The sequence below is a fragment of the Equus caballus genome, chromosome 27 (assembly GCF_041296265.1).
Source record: "Equus caballus isolate H_3958 breed thoroughbred chromosome 27, TB-T2T, whole genome shotgun sequence".
In the NCBI taxonomy this organism is placed as follows: Eukaryota; Metazoa; Chordata; class Mammalia; order Perissodactyla; family Equidae; genus Equus; species Equus caballus.
The window spans coordinates 32697451-32717917 of NC_091710.1; the positions used below are offsets into that span (position 1 = coordinate 32697451).

Genomic DNA, 20467 nt, shown 5'->3' on the forward strand with positions numbered 1-20467 from the left:
TACTTTTCTCTATTTCCAGAGTCTTATTCATTATTAACTATTTTACGGAAGCAAACATTTACACAGTAGAAATATGACATTTAAAGAAACGCTTCAGTTAATCTTTCTGAATCTAAATCATGCTCCTCCAACTGCCTATTCATCTAAATTTGTGCTTTCTTACAGAAGAGCATTCATGTCTAAATACTAGTGCTTTAAAAATAAAAGGGCCAGAAAAAAACCCACCTTAAATCTACACTTTACAACTGTATCACAGCAGAAGGAATCATACATTTTTTAGAGCATTAGCTTCAATGTACTGGATAATGTCTTAATCATTCTATCAATTTCTGAGCTCCTCATGAACAAATATCATTAAATACATATTTATCTCTCATGACACTTAGCACAGTGATCTATACATGTCAAGTATTGAGTGTTGGCTGGATGAATGAAAGGAGCAGAAAGAAACCTGAAATACTAGAAATTACACTGAATACTTTATAAAAATAAAGTACCAACCAAGTATTAGCTACTTTCAATATTTGGTGACATACAATCAGCAATAATGACACAGTACATGCATGGAAAGATACATATTATTCCTATTCAGGAATATGTACAGTAATGCCCAACTCCAACTTATTCCTTGTTATGAGGAAGGGATAAATTTAGGATATTTATTCTGGAAGGGGATAAAGGCAGCTAGGAAAAGGAAATAACATGAGAGAAACAAAAACAAAAACTCTGAGGAGGGTTGAGTGTTGGAATAATTTGAGATGTATTCAAATATTTATTTTCATTTATTGCAAAAAGGTATCTTTCTGAAAATTAATACTGAAAAACATGAGACTACCACCACCTTAAATTTACATATCAAAGAAGGTAAGGATATTTGGACAATTGCTAATAAAATGTCTGGTCTTGATAGAAAATACTGTAAAGGGAGAATAAAGGACAATAAATCTAAGTTTGAAAGTATAGGAATAAAGAATTCTAGAAAGGGAAAAACCTGTTTTAAGGATCTGGTTGCACTTCACAACAATTCAAAATAAGGAACTGTGGAATGTTATGCCTAATAATAACGGGCAGGAGATAGGAGAAAAATAAATTACATTGATGCCCCTATGTTTCTAGTGGCCATCAATAGAATGTGTATATAATTGTATGAAAGTAGCATTTTAGAACAAAACACCACAAAAAAATTTTCTGCCTTTGCTGTTTAGGGAAAACAACAACTAGAAATTTCTAGAGTAGCCAAGATCCACTTTGATTTACATGTAAAATAAAAGCATAATATTACAAGAGACACTACTTAAAACCTTACTGATACTTTACTATTCTAAAGAATTCTACAGGTTAAAAAAAAATTGTCTGTGGGAAATAAAAATATTAACCACTCACATATTAACTAATTAGATAATCATCAGGTCACGGAACAGAATTAAGAGACTATTTAAAATTTACACTGTCATTTTATAATCCCACGTATTACAATAAAAAGGAATGCTGAAGTCTAAAACCCCCACATATATCTAGGCACATTCTCCACCTACTAGTTAATGTATAAGGAACATTTCTTTTCTAAAAACATTACAAAATTGACATTTCCATCGGCTTTGTAAATTTACAAACCAGGAATCATAGTAAAAACAGAGATAGGCAAGGACTCAGTCAAGCATTAATATAGTCTTTGGAAACCCTCTAAAAATGAATTTGATTCAGCACTGTTTTCTAAAATGCAAATCCAAGAAATAAAACTTTATATACCTGACTAACTTACTATATATAGGTAAAGTACCTTTATCCTCTTGTTAATATACAATTTGACTTCCTAATTCAAAATAAACACATGCAAATAGCATGAAAAATTACTAAATATACAAGACAGATCTGTAATTTAGCAGCTAGATTTGCTTACGCATTTTCTTGACATCAACAGCAAGAAAAGAAAAGATACTGTCATAACTAAGGAATTTTATCCCCACCTCCATTAGCACCCAGAATATGTACTGCTTTGTGGCTTTACTGCAACTGGTACATTTAATAAGAATTACTCTGTGCCATAAACAAGGGTAATATCTAAATATGAACATTATTCAATTTTAATTATGACATTTTACTTGCATTTTGCATACTGATGGACAATTTTGAATGATTTTTATGTTTATGCATAATACCAAAACCTAATAAATGCTTAAGTCTAATTCTCTTTTTCTATCTGAGAAAAGTAATAATCTAAAAAAGTATAGGAGCACGTTTTCTATAATTTTGCATTATTTAAATTATGTTATGAATCTTTCAGTATAATATTTGAGACGTGTTCTTAAAAATATTCTACACCTTTACATATATAATTCTCCCTCATGGTATAACTACTCAAAAATAAATTAATAAAATAATTCTAATAATAAGATATAATAACAAAGTATAAAATCCCATTCAGATACTTCTGAGTTAATTTTCTAAATGGCAAAGACTATGGATGATTTTTCCACTCAGAATAAAATGATGTTTCTCAGGGAGTATATTCATATGCTAAGCTTCTACTACATGCAGAGTCCCAGGGTGGCTCATGTGCAAAACACAAAAGAGAGCCAACAGATGAGTAGGAGAAAAAGACATGTATGAATAACTACAATTCAAAAACTTTGTGGTAAATGCCATAGAGTAATACAGAGAAGGAACATAGGAATCTAGATGAGAAATACACTGGTTCCAGCTAAAGGAATGAGGCAAGTGCATCCTACTTTGGGCAAAAAGAAAAATAAAGGAGTTCTATATATTTATGTAGAGGGTGAGGCAGGGACAAGAGGTAATTTGTTAATTATCAGTGCTCACGCTCCTTAATTATTATGATTTACTGAACTAGAAACAGGGCTGTCAAAGTATAAGGGTAAGGATGGGAGAAAGGCTGGGATGGAAATTGACTCCTGCTAGAGTAATCTCACATAAGTTCTGTAATATTAAAATGGTCATGGGAAACTGAAGTAGGCTGGGCCCTAAAAGAGCTCTGTCCAAAGATATAGCTGCACTTACCATGGATAAGAAGGCCCTTTTCTGCCCGGTGATAAAAGTCACTTTATCTACTGAGAGGATCCAAACAAAATTCGGAGCTCAAAGTAACTCAGAAATGTTAAAATCCCCAAAAGAACTTCAAAATTGAAGGAAAAACAAGCAGTTATCATTTAAAAATATCTCCCAAAAGTCATTAATAGTACTGAGTAAATCCTTGTTAATTTATAGCTTGATATACACATAATTTAACCTTCCAGAAAAGTAGAAGTCTCTCCCTAAATTTATCCAGAGAAACTGAACACTCATTAGGCCATGTGAAATGACATACGAGCCATCTACAATAACAACATATAGTCTGAGGGATTCAATTCTTTGCCACTAATATATGAGTTTCATTAAAATGCAAAAAAAGTGTGAAGGCAGCTAAGGAAAATGGAATAATTTGGATCTATAAAATTATCACTCTCACAGAAAAATAATTTTTAAAAGCAAAATAGTTCATTATTTCTAAGGGGAACATACCAGCCGTCCTGGTATTTTCCATAGCATATTTTCACTATAAATAATTTCAAAGGAATTCATTCTTTAAATATTAGGCACAAGATGATTTTCTTCAATATTTGTAGTGTTAACTTTAAATGCATTTTGAAACCAAATATAAAAGCCATTCTTGAACATCAAAAAATTAACTTGTTTTTAAAAAGACTACAGAAGAGAGTGCTTTGTTTTTCAATATCTATTAGGTAATCACTGCAAAACTTTGCAGTCAGTTACCAAAGGCTGTAAAGGGTTACACTTCAGACTACATTCAGCAAGAATACAAAGGAGATAATGAAGATGCCAGCTGTATATTTTATATTTTACCTTACATTTATGACAACTGTATATTAATGCGGAATATTTCTCTCTGCTTTAATCTATTTTCTTTCAACATACCATGATAAAAACTTAGCCAATAAAAAAATAATAAACAAAAAGCAGGCTGTTATATAGATCTAAAAAAACCGTTAGCAACATTTTCTCAGCATTAAATGGAAAAAGTGACGGTATGTAGCAAACAAATCTTCCTCTACCAAATAAGAAATCCAAACTGCAAATATCCCAACAAGGTGAGTAAATAGGACGTAAACAAATATTTCCAATTTCCATTCGCATTCACAGAAAATAATATATGTTGTTATAATTTTAATCACTGACAAAGCTGCAGTTCCTTTTAACAAACAACTTTCAGCGTCTGACATTTAAAAGAAAAGACTGAAGATTCATGCTTCACCAGCTCTATGAATATATCACAACTGCCAATAACAGATACAGCAGCATTTCATTTTACTGTGAAAAGATGCCAGTAAAAATACAGCCATATATATGTGTGTGTATGTATATACATATATATGCCAACTTCAAAAATTTTAAACATAAAGCAAAAAGAAATTACAGAAGGGGGACATTACATTTTAAATAACTTACCTTTCGCCCATCACTTGCATGGCAATTCACATTTAGAGGAGTCAGTAAAGCCATTAGTTTTTCTTCATTACCACTCCTATAAAAAGAGAGTAAGTCAATTCCTATAAAATTATACAGCTTCCTATGAATATTTATGGATATTTTTCACGAGAGTGGAAAATAATGTGAGTTTGCTTTGATTTCTTTTATATGGTTCTGAATCATTTTTGCTAAATTCAATTCAATTAATATATTCCTAATTAATTCCTGTAATCATCATATAGTGGTACATCTTAAGATAATGTAGCTTTCTACATTTTTATTTGTTTTTATTTATCTGCATAAAGTCACCTTCTTAATTACAAACAAACTTTATTCTCTTAAGTGATAAACACTGGAGTTAAAAATACATAGAAAATGCTGTAAAAAGCTAATCAATTAAATTATAAATGACCAAGAACAAAAGAAAATGGATGAGAATTTTAACATTTACTTTATGCCCCTCATTCAAGCTTTGCTAGAAAAATTTTCAGAGAAAAATGAAGATAGAGGTATTTAAATACTCCAAGAATACCATTCGAAAAGCTGGGCAACTAAGGTTTGCAGTTATCTTAAGAAATGTTCCAAATAAAATTAACCTTATAATCATCACCGTATTGCAAGAGTCTCATTTAATACACTAATCATGCAAAATAAAATATACAAAGATTTAGTGTAAAGTCTTAGCCAAATTATTGCATAAAATCCAAGCAAGACAATAACATGTTATAATTTTTACAGTCCTCCACCTGCCCTCCCCCTTCTCTCCCTTAAATGCATTATATTCACTTAAAATGAATGGAATCACTTACCTAGCAGCTTCTAGGAGTTCGTCTTTCTTGTATTCACCTAGATGATTGCAAAATATCATGCTGTTAGCATTTGGCAGAAGACAGATTAAGAAATGCAGTAGGCAGCAAACAGAGAATTAAACAGAGAAGAACAGAAAAAGAGAGTCCACACCCCGCTGGGTGATGGAGCCGTGACGTTAGCCAGCTTGTGAAGGCAGCATCACCAGTGCCTTGGAGACGGGCAGCAAATTGACGCAGCTTCTTGTCCAATCCTCAGATGAAATAGCTTTCTTCAGACAACCAATGAATGCTAAATCTCGTGTCCAGAAACACATTCCCTCTGATAACAGCATGCCAGCTGAAGACAATGCCCCCTCCCCCCTTTCCTATTCAGGCTGTCACAGTATACTTGTGAAGCATAATACATTCTGAGACAAAAGCAAAATAATGCGGCTCTTTAAAGGTACAAATTACTAGTCTTGAAAAAAACTCAGTTTTATTTGAAATGACATGGAAAGTTTTTTTTAAAAAAAAATTAATTACCATTGCTGAGTTATAGCAGTAGAAAAAAAATACCAGGATCATGAAGCCTTTGCCTTGATAGGGTAGGTCTGTAGACTAGAAATACGTGAACTACGTACCAAATGCGATGAACCCTCTTGAAGGCAGCGCTCCAAAAACCCAAACAGTGAACACATTCTTAAATGACAATAATATTCCAATGTGCTGCAATCCTCACACTCTATACAAATTCAATACCAAATTTTAACTAATAATAAATCTTAAAAATATTTTAAAAAGGAGGCTGGGGTCTCTGAGAATGAGCAGATAGCCAACTATGGAGATGTGGATAATTTTTCTCCATTCTGTTTTTTAATATATCAGACTGAAAATAGGCATATAATTTAAAACCTTCAATACAAATTTCTTAGGGTACTCAAGATCTAACTAACAAATTTCCTTTGCAAGCTTAACTGAAGGACAAGGAATTTTAATAATATAGCATTTGTTCATTCATTCAACAAATGAAAAGAACAGCCAGGACTATGATTCAGCTATAATATGATGACTCAGTTTGCTACATCACTAAAGAAATAATTATACAAAATGCCTAAGCAAATAATTATGTAAAAGAAAATATTAAGTATACATATAAGAAGAAATACAAGTTTAGATTAAGTAGAAGTGTTATAATTCTAAGAAATAAGATTAAATTATTTTTAAAAATGCTATCATTTGTAAATATGGATTTCTTGGCAGTTTGTTTCTGTTCTGCTACAGAATGCAGAATATTGATGCAAATACTATGAAGACACCTCGGCACCACCAAGCACACATTAAAAATTCTATAACCCATCATTAGCAAATATTCTTTTAGCTTAAACTTTGTCTTGCTTCTTGGATTAAGATTACATTAAAATCTAGAAACTGTAAACTGTTATTACCAAATAAGAAAAAAGTTGTTAAATATCTATTCTCTTCTAATGGAATTTTATATACACAAAAAGTCACAGGTTCAATAATATACACAGATAAACTACAATGCATGATTCATGATCATAAGAGTTGGTCTCTCCAATTTCCCATACATTGTATTCCAGATTCTTTAATTGATTGACAGTTTAAGATTCATGTTATTATATCCTCTGGCCAATAAGGTTTCTTGCCTTCCCAAAGCCAAAGATTTACCTTTATTAAAAATTTTAGCTGGCAATATGGAAGTTAGTGACTCAATTTAAAAAGCTCCTTGTGAGAAAAATGGTATAACCCATATTCTCAAATGCCTTAAGAATCAAGAGGAAAGTAAACCAAAGCATGGAATTTTCTATAAAAGTCAGTCAGTCAGTCAACAAACACTTATTGGAAAGACCTATATGCCAGATTCTATACCAAAAAAAGACACTGTATCTGAAATCAAGGAATATTAGTCTATTAAACAAGACAGACAAGTAAACAAATGCTTATAGTAGACTATGAAAATAATCTTATGAAATGCTATAAAGACCTTAAAGACTAGTCTAAGTGGAATTAATAAGAGGCAGGGTAATTGTGGTTCAAGGAAGGTTTCCTGAAGGAGGGGAAACTTGTCCAGAATTTTGAAGAAGGACAGGTGATCCTCAGGTGAAGAAGGGTGGGGAGAAGGAAACCACCAAAGTAAGAGAACTGAGAAAGGCAATGGTGGCTCTGCAAATCTGAAGCAAAGAACATCTGCAGGAGAATGGGTAAGAAGGAGGCCGAGAAGAAACAGAAAGATCATGAATGGCTCTCTAAGAAGTTTGAACTTTATTTTGAAAGCAATTGAGGAAATATTGAAATATTTAACAAGGGGAGTGCCACGCATATTTAGAGATCTGTAAGTTTTGTGATTATATAAAATATTTCCATACTCCACTCCAGTGAACTTTGGTTGGGGAGAAAAGTGGCCCAAGGCAGGGGGAAGATGGGACAAAGAATTCTGACATAGTTTATATCTTGGAATAACTACAAATTCCCTGATATACAGTAAAAACACATTACAGGTGGTAACTGGAAGTAGCTACTACCGAAGTCTAAGTGACAGTGAAACACGACTCCAATAAGCTAGGGAGTGAAACCGCAAAGGATCTGGGGTCTTCCAAGTTGCGATCAGTCTCCCTACACAAACATCTCGTCAAGTAGAGCCTGCTTATTGTGCCTCCAAAAGGCACATTTGTACAAAAATATTATTCCCTCATGAATAAGCTGATAATAAACCAAAGCTTTCAAAAGGAAACACAAGCACACCCAACAGGGTCAGACACAGGTATTACAAATGACTTTCCACTCTGACTGTTAGAGACCACAGTACTTTAATCAGCTTTTCTGCAATACATCCCTACATCCACTATCTGGTGCCCAAGGACTACGATCCATAAACAGGCGAAGCTATTTTTCAATGCTACATCGCGGGAACAACTAACATAATAAATTTAGAGTACCTCACACACACTGACAACAAATCTGAGCTACCTACTTAACAGCCAAACCACCAGCTCTGTCTCATTTTAGCTGAGAATCTGAAAATACCCTGGCTGAGACTATGGTGCTCTATGGAGCATTTATATTCTTTAATAACATCCAGATAAAGGCTAGCAATAGATCAGCCAGAAAAGAAACTAGGCAATTATAGTCAAGATAATAGTAGCCAGGAATGGAGAAAATAGATGGCTTAAAATATTTTTCTTTGATTAGAATAAAATAAGTGGGATAAAAAAAAAGCAAGCCACAAAGTTTACTTTCCAAAGTCTAAATTGTTTTTATTAGTAAACTAACTAATGATGGCATACATGTAAATATAAATACACACACACTGTACATACATGGGGACGGGGGGTATGAGTTAATGTGTTAAATAGGCATGCTATCAGAAAGAAGGATAAAAATAAAATTCCCGTTTGTATTTCCCTGAGGGAGTTAGAAACTTCTCTTTCACTTAGTGTAAAGGCAAAACTGCTTTTCGAATAAAAACGAAGAAACTGGGGTTGGCCCCAAGGCCGAGTGGTCAAGTTCACGCGCTCCGCTTCGGCAGCCCAGGCTTTCACCGGTTCAGATCCTGGGTGCCGTCATGGCACTGCTCATCAGGCCATGCTGAGGCGGTGTCTCACATAGTGCAACCAGAAGGACCTACAACTAGAATATACAGCTGTATACTGGGGGACTTTGGGGAGAAAAAGAAAAATGAGGAAACTAAATCACTAAATAGAAGTCATGATTATTGACATCTACATTTTAACATTTTGAGGAGTTTTGCCCCTTTCTTCAGCAACTGACAGGATCAAAATAGACAGTTTTGTAGAATTGAGTCATTTGGTTTTGTTAAGCGTGACAAGATTATGAACACAGAATCACAAATTCTTAAAGCAACAAGAAACTAAAAAAGAATCATAACCTTTCTTTCCTCTACTTTGAAAGTATGAATAATATATGCCTATCAGTAACATTTCTCATTCTATGCAATGAGGGGGCAGGTAATTTGAAAGTCACCTTTCTCCTGTCACCTCACCCCAATTTCAGAAAAGTTCTTCTAAGGGATCATCCACAACATATTCATTTACAATTAATGAAACTGACGCCAAAGCAGTTAAATGAACTGTCTCAGGTTTCACCGTGTATTATTCACTACCTGTCAGGCCCTGAACAAGCTAAACCAAATCTGAGCTTTGGAGGAAGTGACGTAAATAAAAGAAAAGTAACAATACAATAATAGCAACCAAACAATTTCAAAAACAATAACTAGCTTTAAATAGGTTAAACATATTTATAAAACACAAGCCAAATATTTCCAACAAACCTATTTCAAAGCATTTGAACTTCCACATGAGCTTGTAAACAAGGGCAAAAAAAAAGGAAAGTATAAGTATACAGGGTTTACCTTTTGGTTTGTTTCCCCATTTTGGACGAAGGGAAAAGGAATGAAGAAGATGCATTCCTGGTCTATTCAAATGATGAACGCATGCTGCATTTCCCACAGAGTGCTTTAATTCCTCGTGTGTTAGGCTCTCAAGGGAAGAGCTATGTAAAGACTGCAATCAAGAAGCTCAGCTGTCAGGTTTAGGGACCGTTTTTCAGTAGTTATCAGCAAAGGGATCCCAAGGGATCCCTGTTGCTGAGTGTTAAGTAGTACTAGGAACTGATAATTCTTATCAAGATATTTTCTCATCACGGTACTAGGAAATATAAGAGAAGAACTGATTCTTGTAGCTAAACCGACAGCCTCTATGGAAAACAGATTTGAAAATTCAGAACCAGCTATGCAGTTATGGAAAGAATTTCACCAAAGCACCGGGATATAATCTAATCTCAAGAGGTTAAAGCTAGGTCTTCCATCAAAAGCAATTCTCAGACAGACTGATATTCTACTATATATAAACAATGACCTGAGAAATTCTTGAATTATTTTTTCCGTTTGAAATCTTTCATGAATATTTTCAGGACAACTGGAGAAAACTTACAAAGTTATCAGAGTTCTCAATGCCTTCTTCCTACTTCTGAATTCTATTAATCTTCCCACTCACTCTGATACCAGCTTCAAAGTCCATACCATTAGTTAAGTCATGGTCACAGTGTTTAACTCTCTATCCATTCCAAACACGGAATAATGTGGGGCTTTCAAATTCTAGGCTTGAAGACAGTATTTTCCTGGTGGAAAATGAACTTCCCCTCTATTGCCTCCTACAACTTTGATCTTTTTAATTAGCCAACACCAGCTAACTTCAAACAGCACCTGTGCTATAATACCATTATAATCTCTAAGTTGTGTTGTCCAATACAGTATTCACCACTCCCACTTGACTAATTAATTTTAAATGAATTAAGTTTATAAAAAAAAAAACTTCTGTTTCTCAGTTGCTCTAACCATATTTCAAGTATTCAATAGGCACACGTGGCTAGTGCAGATACTGGACATGGCACGCACTGGACGGTGCAGAGAGAATACTAGATGGAACAGTCTGAAACCTTTATTGGACTAAACTACTCCAGAGTGTCTATGATGTCTATTTAAAAGCTCATCTTTTACTCTAAAACTACTTTCCATATTACTCTTACTCTTAAAATTGTCACTGCCAAAACTCTTTTTTTCCCCCTACTGAATAACAAACAACTTCTTGATCAGCATGAAATACAGGGGAAAACACTGGACTATATGATAAAAGATCTGAAGTGAGTTCTAGCTCTGCCATCACTAGGAAAAGTGGGACATCAATTTTTTACTTTCACAATGTTTGTTCCCAAAAAAGTGATCTGGAAAAGTAAAATCCATATTTGACCCAAAACAATTTGGCCAAGAGTTTTATGTTCTACACTAGTGGTCCTTTTTCTATAGTCGTCAACCCACAATTCCTTATTTGCAAATCCAAAAAGCTCTAAAAACTCTTCTGGAGGCAAAATTTGACCCACTTAGTATACATAGCTGTCATATATTCACTGCAAAAATATTAATGTTTGATTATAAGGTACAGCCCAAGACTTGACTGGAATGTTTTATAAGATACAGTAGATGTACTGTGTTTTTTCTTATTTTATTTATTTACTTACTGAAGTATAATTTACATACAATAAAATTCACCCTTTTAGATGTACGGGTCTCTGAATTCTGACACTTATACAGTTGTGGTCACTATCTCAAGATATAGAACCTTTCCATCACTCAAAGTTTCCTCAGGCCCCTCCATAATCAACCTCCTATTCCCAACTCCACTCCATGGCAACCACAGATCAGATTTCTGTCCCCTTATTGATTTATTTTTTATAGCATGTCATATAAGTGGAGTCACAGAATACAGAAACTTTTGAGTACGGCTTCTTTTACTTGGTATAAACGCCTCTGAGACTCATTTATGTCGTTGGACAGATCAGCATTTGTTCTTTTGATCGTTAAGTAGTATTCCATTACATGAATGCATCTGAATTTGCTTATCCATTCACTAGCTGATAGACATTTGGGTTGTTTCCAGCTCTTGGTGATTATGAATAAAGCTACTAGAAAACTTCAGGCGGGATTTTATATAGACATATGTCTTCATTTCCCTTGGGCAAATACCTAGGAGTGGGCGTGCTGGGTTGTATAGTAAATGTATGTTTAACTCCCTAAGAAAACGCTAAATCAAGTCTTTTTTAAAATCTGAAAAATTCTTAATTCTGGAATATGAAATGTCACCTATAGAAAGTAATAAGAACAAAAAAGAAAACACTGACTAATGAGAAATATGACAGTACTGCACAACCGCATAGCTGGAAATCCCAGCCGCGCCTCTTGTGGGGCAGTTCCCCTAAACTGAACTAATTTGCAGACCTTTAATTCTTCATTTTCATTTGTTCTGTCTTTTGTATTTTTTTTAAACAAGGCAAATACACAAATTTGATCTCTTCATTCAAAGGAACTGTTTTGTATGTAGTACCTGCAATCTCAGGGCTATGAGACTATATGAACAAACCATATTTTGATTTATAGGAACCATGCTGTTATCTGTGAAAAGAAAATTACTTTCCTGCAGTCCTTGCTTTTGTCAGCGTGGCGTGGCCCCTCAATGCATCAGCCTACTGAGGGCCTGGAGTTCTGTGTGACCCCTATTTGGGGACTGTCAGCCCTCTGCTTCTTATGACACGCACAAGGAACTAAGGAAATGAGGGCTAACGTAGAAGTACAAGTGACTACTCTTTGAGTGATGTAAGAACTCTTTGTCTTCACTGTGATTATTGTCTATGATTGTCCTTGGTTTACAAAGTCTCTGAAACAGGCAGTGACTTAGCAATTTTGGTCTTCTCAAGAAGCACCAATTGTGATTTACTTCTTCAGCTGCAAATGCTTAACTTATTTTTTCTTATATTTTCCCAAAAGTATCACTAAATCTCTTACTCAGGGTTAGAGTTAATTAACTTTAGTGAAGTCTGATTAATGGTGTTATCCTAGGCATAATCTTTCTCATTCAAACCCTCATTCTCTTTTAAAAAAATACCACTCAGGATAAATATCCAGCAGTGGGAGAGCTGGATCATACGGTAGATCTAGTCTTAATTTTCTGAGGATACTCCATACTGCTTTCCATAGTGGCTGCACCAGTTTGCACTGCCACCAGCAGTGAACAAGGGTTCCCTTCTCTCCACATCCTCTCCAACATTTGCTGTTTCCTGGCTTGTTAATTATAGCCATTCTGACTGGAGTGAGGTGATACCTCATTGTAGTTTTGATTTGCATTTCCCTGATAGCTAATGATGTTGAGCATCTTTTCATATGTCTGTTGGACATCCGTATATCTTCTTTGGAGAAATCTCTGTGCAGATCCTTTGCCCATTTTTTAATTGGATTGTTGGTCTTTGTTGTTGTTGAGCTGTATGAGCTCTTTGCATATTTTGGATATTAACCTCTTAGCTGATACATGGTTTGCAAATCTACACAGAATTCGAAATATATTATGATGTAATCTGAAAGCTATATGTTATAAACCAATGTTACTGCAATTAAAATAATTAATTAATTTTTAAAAAGATGTATTCCATCTAAAAAAAAGCCATTTATTAGTTCTCCTTTGAATAACATCATTTATTTATTCATTTAACAAATATATATCCACTATCTACAATATGCTGAGTGTAATACAGCTACTGCTACTGTACCATGTACTCAATCTTGAATCATAGGAGAAAAGTGATGGAATCAGAGCAAGCACAGCAGGAATGGCACCAAATCCACAGAACATCTTCTTCATTTAGCAGGCTGCAGTGTACTGTTGCTGATGGCAGCATATCACCCAGGTGACCACTCTTTGTCAGGTGTGTTGAGGACAAGTGGTTGAAGGTCACTTTCAGGAGATGACAAAGCTAAGCACCATGTTCTTAAAGCTTTCAGTTGTCTACCATTGGGACTGCGAGAGAGAAAGAGACACTGTGCGTGTCTGTGTAAACAAAAGATTCATATCAGAGAAACCACAGTTCCTAAGCTTTTTTGGATCATGGACCAGCTTTAAGGAGCTAATGAACGCAGCTTTAGACTCTCTCCCTAGGGAGGAAATGCTGTGCACGTGAGAACATAAACTCAAATTTTTGCCTACAGCTTTAGAGTTTTTACACACTTGCTGGGTTCTATGAACTTATCACAAGTTAAAAACCTCTGTTCAAACAGAAAACAAACAAAAAGCTTCTGGCTTACACTATTGATTCTAAATATAATCTTAGAACTGGCTTTCAAAATAAACTAGTTTGCTATCCTTACTTCATACACGATTTAGTTAAGACCCAGAATAGGTAAATAGCTTGTCTAAAATTTTAAAGCCATGTAGTGGCAAAACTAGGCTGGAATCTATGCTCTTCGATAGTATTTTTAATCGGAATGATACGAAGTGATTTCATGAAGTCAGTCACATATAAGCTTGGCCATACATTTTTTGGACAGGATTTTAACATGTGGAGATGGATTGGAGGTTGGATTGTTATCAACATGAGCAAAGAAGTTCAGGAAAATGCAAGCTGTAATTGGGGGAGAGTGATTGATGTCAAATTTACAGCATACGTTGGGAAGGTGAAGTGAAATGGGGGACACAATAATAATTAAAAAAAATAAAGTTGATCTATATTTTAAAGGTTCTTGAATGTTACATTGTAGAGTTGAATATTATTTTGTAAGGCATAGGAAGAAGCAATCATTCTTTTCTTTTTTATGAGCAGTAGAATAAGGTAATTAAAGCTGAACTTAACCTGGTAACTCAATAAATTAAGACCTGGAGACAGTGGGGATTAGTTACAGGGCTGCTGTAGGACAATGGTGAGAGAAAAAAGTACATAAACGGTGGCAATAAGCATGGAAGGAATGTGAAGGGGAGAGAAGGCACTGGATGGATCACAATGTAACGGAGCTTGTGATTTGATGCGTTAGCTTTATGTGTGACTAGGAATATCATGTAACATAGCTATAAATTAATGGAGAAATTTAAAATATCTACATCTTGATCTTAGATTAATACTTTGTCCAATAATCTTTCTGAATGAACATAACCATAGTAGCAACAATTTGTTGATTCAGCTTGTACTTAACGGAATTATTACCACAGATTCAAACTTCATATACTGAAAAATGCCCAGTAAGTTAGAATAATCTATTCAAATAACATGGCTAGTTTACTTAATTATGAATTTACTTGTTAAAACTGAACAGTCTGATTCTTGTACAGCCAATTTCAAGACAGGGTTCACAGTTTAGCCAGGGGCATCTCAGACATAATAAAGAAAATGTTCTCCAAGAGAAGCAGTTTTGGAAAATCTTGTATGTAAAAGACTGTAAAGAGAGTTATTGAGATATAATGTCTGAAAAGCCAGTTTGTTTCTTTCCTGGGCATAATATTAGCTTCAAAAAAAAAGTCCAGGGGCTGACCCAGTGGTGCAGCAGTTAAGTTCGCACATTCCGCTTCTCAGCAGCCCACGGTTCACCAGTTTGGATCCCAGGTGCGGACATGGCACTGCTTGGCAAAAAGCCATGCTGTGGTAGGAATTCCACATATAAAGTAGAGGAAGATGGGCATGGATGTTAGCTCAGGGCCAGTCTTCCTCAGCAAAAAGAAGAGGATTGGCAGTAGTTAGCTGAGGGCTAATCTTCCTCAAAAAAAAAAAAAAAAATCAATACAGTTGAGCATTCACTTAACTAATTTACTCAATCTTTTTTTATTATATAGTTAATACAATAGGCTATTGTGTTATCATGATTGCTTTTGGTTTTAACTTTCTTCCTATACTTTTATCTACTTTCCTTATTTTGTTCAGTTGAGAAGGAGATATATGAGGATGTTTATTATTTCAGAAAAATATGGAAGAAAGATTTTAAAGTTGAGGAAATGAAGAGAACATGTTCCCAATTTTTGGAAAAATTATTTTCTAGTATTTTGCTTTGGGAAATTGTTTCAAGTCTGCCTAAATGTAAGTCAAGAAAACATTTTTATCTGAAGTAGCAAACAGCAGAAATAGAAATAGGAGATGTCAAATTTCACATAGTCTTAAAATTATCTTATTGGTATACATTCTCCTACGTAGAGAGGGCTTGAAGCCACATCTCAACTGTACATTTTAATCTTCTTATCTGGAATATACTGAACCCCACCCCTTGGTATCAGTTTTATTGTCTAGTTCCTTTTTATTTTAAATACCTAGCAACACAGGGCAGCAACATTTCTATCAGAAACATGTGTAAGACAATCTTATATTAATATTAATAAAATTTGAGTCACCACTGCTTGTCTTTTGCATGTGCTGATATAAATTTGTCCTCCTAGTTATTATTTCTTAGAGGGCATAAATTAGATTTACGTAATTTTCAGCACTGGATATTATCCTTTTGGTAAATGATGATTCAGAACTTCTTTGTTTCTCTTATTTTTTCAAAAAGCTGCTTAGATTAACCTGTGATGCACATCACTTCATGCATACAACCTTGCCATGATGTCCAGACACTGATGGCAATATTCATCTGCTTTTAGGGTAAGGTTTTAGTTTTTGCATTATCTATAACTTTATTGTAGAATTTGTCTGTAAGAAATGTTTACCACAATTTCTAAACATAGATGACCAAAGACAGAGCTTGCAGGTACTACATACAAAAGTTTCCTGAATGGGGACTGGCCCAGAGGCATAGTTCGGTTAAGTTCATGCACTCCACTTCATTAGCCCAGGGTTCGCAGGTTCAGATGCCGGGCATGGACCTACACACAGCTCATCAGCCCACGCTGTGGCCGTGTCCCACATACAAAATAGAGGAAGACTGGCACAGACGTTAGCTCAGAGATAATCTTCCTCAAGCAAAAAGAGGAAGATTGGCAACACATATTAGCTCAGGGCCAATCTTCGTCACGAAAAAAAAGTTTCTTGAATGAAGAGATCAAATTTTTATACTGGTTTTTAAAAAAACAATGAATTCTTTTTGAAATAATGACTTTAATATAAATACAATACTTCACATCAAATATTAAGGACCATTTCTGAAGGCAAAAACAATGTTTTTGAATATTTTGACATTTCTACTCTTTGATGGACTTATTTTCCTCCCACAGATTTATAAGCTACCCTCATATAAAAATTATCATTTAGCCTTGTTAAAAGTTGCCACCATAAAAATCAACTCTCCGGGAACATTCCAGGACTAAATCACTCCAGACAGACACGTTTCCAACATAACTGCTAACTTAGCATTTTAATTTCTCCGCTTTTGATGGAATTTCTTCCTGAAATATATTACACACTTCTACACATTCAAAAATAGGTTATTCCAAACATAACTTAACTTTTCTTGACAAATCAGGGCCAATTATTATGAACCTCCGCCAGACTGTGCCACACTGCAGCGATGCTCTCTGGGCCTGCTGAGATCGGCAGGGACAGTACATCCAGGCAAAACGGCTCCAGACTGCTAGACATTTTATTATTTTTTAATGTAAAATTTATTTTTCTCTTTTGCTTTGTGTTAATGAATCTCCTTATGTATTTCCTTTTAATTTACAGTATCTAAAAATGCTGTCCAGTAGAAATATAATGCAAGACACATATGTAATTTTAAATTTTCTAGTAGACGTTTAAAAAAAAGTAAAGAAACAGAAGACATGAATTTTAATAATACATTTTATTTAACCCAATATTTCTAAAATATTATCATTTCCAATGTGGCACTAGGCCCATTGCATGTATTCAACAGCTGCCTATGGCTAGTGACTACTGTCCTGGACAACACACACCTAAAACTGTCATGTGCTGGAAGGTTACAAAACTTAGTGAACCCTCCCAGTGGAGCAGGGGCACATTCTCTCTGAGCGAGGCGAGAAGGCTCGCCTACATACAAGGAACTTCTGAGATTCAGAGCATGACTTCTGGATGCTGATTTGGTAGAAGTGGAGTGATGGGTAGGAAAGAGAAGAAAAGGGAAGGGGGGTTGGGCAGAAGGGAGAAGAAGGAGAGCAGCAAACGGAGAGGGAGGGATCTAATCAGGGAGGGGAGAATCCGGGAATGAAGCTGGTGAGGTAGACTGAGAAGGCCGGAGACTCAGAGGTGAGTAAGACGTAAGAAGTACTGAGTATTAATGACCAGAAGAATGCAAAAATAAGGCTTTTCTTAGTAGATAATCTAGGGCTTTTAAAGATGCATGCAATAATGGTGAGAATTCACAGGTATTAAGGACTGAAGAATCTTTGCAACATGCTAGAGTATTCAGAGAAACAGACCAGCGTTGGTTAATGATGACTCACAGAGGCAGCACAAGCTTTTTATAAGGCCACCTCACTCAAACGCACATGCCAAGAAGTGACTGAGAGTGTGCTTAGATAATGTGTCAAACACATCATTAATCACTTTTACTGAATCTTAGAGAGATGAATAACTTCACCAAAAGAAATATAGACCATGTCTAGTGACTCTGAAGTCCTGGGCAAGGGACCAAAGGACTTGGCAAATTCATCATTTCTTCATGCTGACTAACTTAAAAGAAATGGGAATTTGAAAAAGGGCACAGCTGGCTATCTAGATAACAAGAGAGAACAAAATCTGGTCTTGAGGAATCTAGCTCAGGATACAGAATGATGGCAACTGATGGCGAGTGTTACAAGAACATGAAGAATGAGGGTAAATAAAACGTCCTGCTATTAGAGTAAAAAGAAAAGTGAACTGTTCAAATATATAAGAAAGAGTAAAAACTGACTCAGGACTAGCCCAGATTAAACTACTCTGAAGCTGGTTTGGCAGAAAGCTCAACGAATTAATGTGACAAATTTATAAAAAAGCAAATGGCAACTTACGTTGTATCAGCAGAATAAAACAAATTTTTTAAAGGAGGTGGCTATTTAGCTTTCAGTATAAAAGACTGTGGTGGTAGAGGTGGTGGTTATAGGAAGGGTTCTGATTCCTACTGCCAGTATTTCAGAGGATACTCGAAAAAGGAAAATGGTTAGCCATGTACAATGTAGTTCCAAAAAGAACTTACTATAGATGGCTTAATAAATGGGGGAAATATTTCTAACCACTTAAGTTATTCAACAATGGACTAATTATGGCAGAGAGCTCACAGGGACACAGTAGAGAAATGCGACACATAGGAATATAGTCTAGAATCCTTATGGGTGATGGATTAGATTAGCTAACCTCCAAATCTAAGGTCCCTTCCAGATCCATGATTACATGCGAGACTTTTATGTCACAGCTGTATACACGTTAACTATAATAAATTTGGGTTTAAGTACCCATGCATGCATTATTACTGACTTCTCTTCATTAGATCCATCCGTTAGTCTCTAAGTTTAGTTCATATACAAAATTATATATAAAATCTTATCATTTGACAGGCACTCTCCTTGAATGAACTCACTTAATCCTGAAATAATGCTTTGGTTCTATGATTACCTCTATTTTATGGATAAGGAAACTGAGCAATAGAAGGTCACATAGCTAATACGTTTCTTTTGTTGTTGTAACAAATTATTAGAAACAATAGTTGAAAATACAAATTTATTCTCATAATTCTGGCCGTCAGAAGTCTAAAAGAGATCAGCAGGGCTGCATTCCTTCTGGAGGCTTTAGGAGAGAACCCATTCCCTTGCTTTCTCTTCTAGCTTCTAAAGGGTGCCCACATTCCTTGGCTTATGGCCCTGCATCACTATGACCTCTGCTTCCATGTCACATCTCTTTCTGTGACTGGCGCTCTTTCATCCTTTCTATAAGGATCCTTGTGGTTACATTGAGCCTACCCTGATAAAATGACCTCTCCATCTCAAGATCCTTAACTTCATCACGTCTGCAAAGTCCCTTTTACCCTGTAAAGTAACAGTCACAGGTTCTGGGGGTTAGCACCTGGACACCCCTGGGGGCCATTATTGCATCTATCACAGCTAGCACATGGCCGACAGAGAAGTTTTAACCACACCAAATGCTGCCTCTATAAATGTTCCTCTATAAACAGAAAGTAGATTATACTGTCTAGAAAGGTATTCCCTAGAAGGTGCTAGGAATAAAGAATTTTCTTCAATAAGGCACGCGAAATTTAACACCTACGGTTATAGACTATAAAGCAACAAATAGAATTCTACATGGCATGACCTTCTTTTGAAGAATAAGCTGTTTAAAAAATATATGGTCAGACAGAAAGACAAATATCGTATGATTTCACTTATATGTGAAATCGAAAAAACAAAACAAACAGAAACAGATTCATAGATACAGGAAACAAATTGGCAGTTACCAGAGCGGGGAGGAGGTAGGGGCGGCTGAGACAGGTGAAGGGGACTAAGAGGTGTATACTTCTAGAAATTAAATAAGCTATGAGGATGTAATGTACAGCATAGGGACAGAGTCAATAAATTATAATAACTTTTAGGGTGACAGATGGTAACTAGATTTATCATAGTGACCATTTCATAATATACATAAATATGAATCACTATGATGTACACTTGAAACTAATAGAATATTGTATTTCAATTATATTTCAATAAAAAAAATATGGTGGGGCCAGCCCAGTGGTGTAGTGGTTAACTTTGCATGCTCTGCTGTGGCGGCCTGGGGTTCATAGGCTGGAATCCTGGGCCCAGATCTACACACTGCTCATCAAGCCACGCTGTGTGGCATCCCACATACAAAACAGAGGAGGACTGGCACAGATGTTAGCTTAGTGACAATCTTCCTCAAGCAAAAAGAGGAAGATTGGCAACAGACGTTAG

At 35.3% G+C, this 20467-nt stretch overlaps 1 protein-coding gene across 1 annotated transcript in view; it reads right to left on the reverse strand.

Annotated features, from left to right (window-relative positions):
- The window catches only part of TNKS (tankyrase), a 202047-nt gene that overhangs the window by 84385 nt on the left and 97195 nt on the right, over window positions 1-20467 (reverse strand). Inside the window, exons 4-5 of the mRNA XM_001495978.7 lie at window positions 5295-5331; window positions 4465-4540 (exon numbers count right to left, since the gene is read on the reverse strand). Coding sequence (XP_001496028.3) covers window positions 4465-4540; window positions 5295-5331 — 113 coding nt within the window. The remainder of the gene's footprint in view (window positions 1-4464; window positions 4541-5294; window positions 5332-20467) is intronic.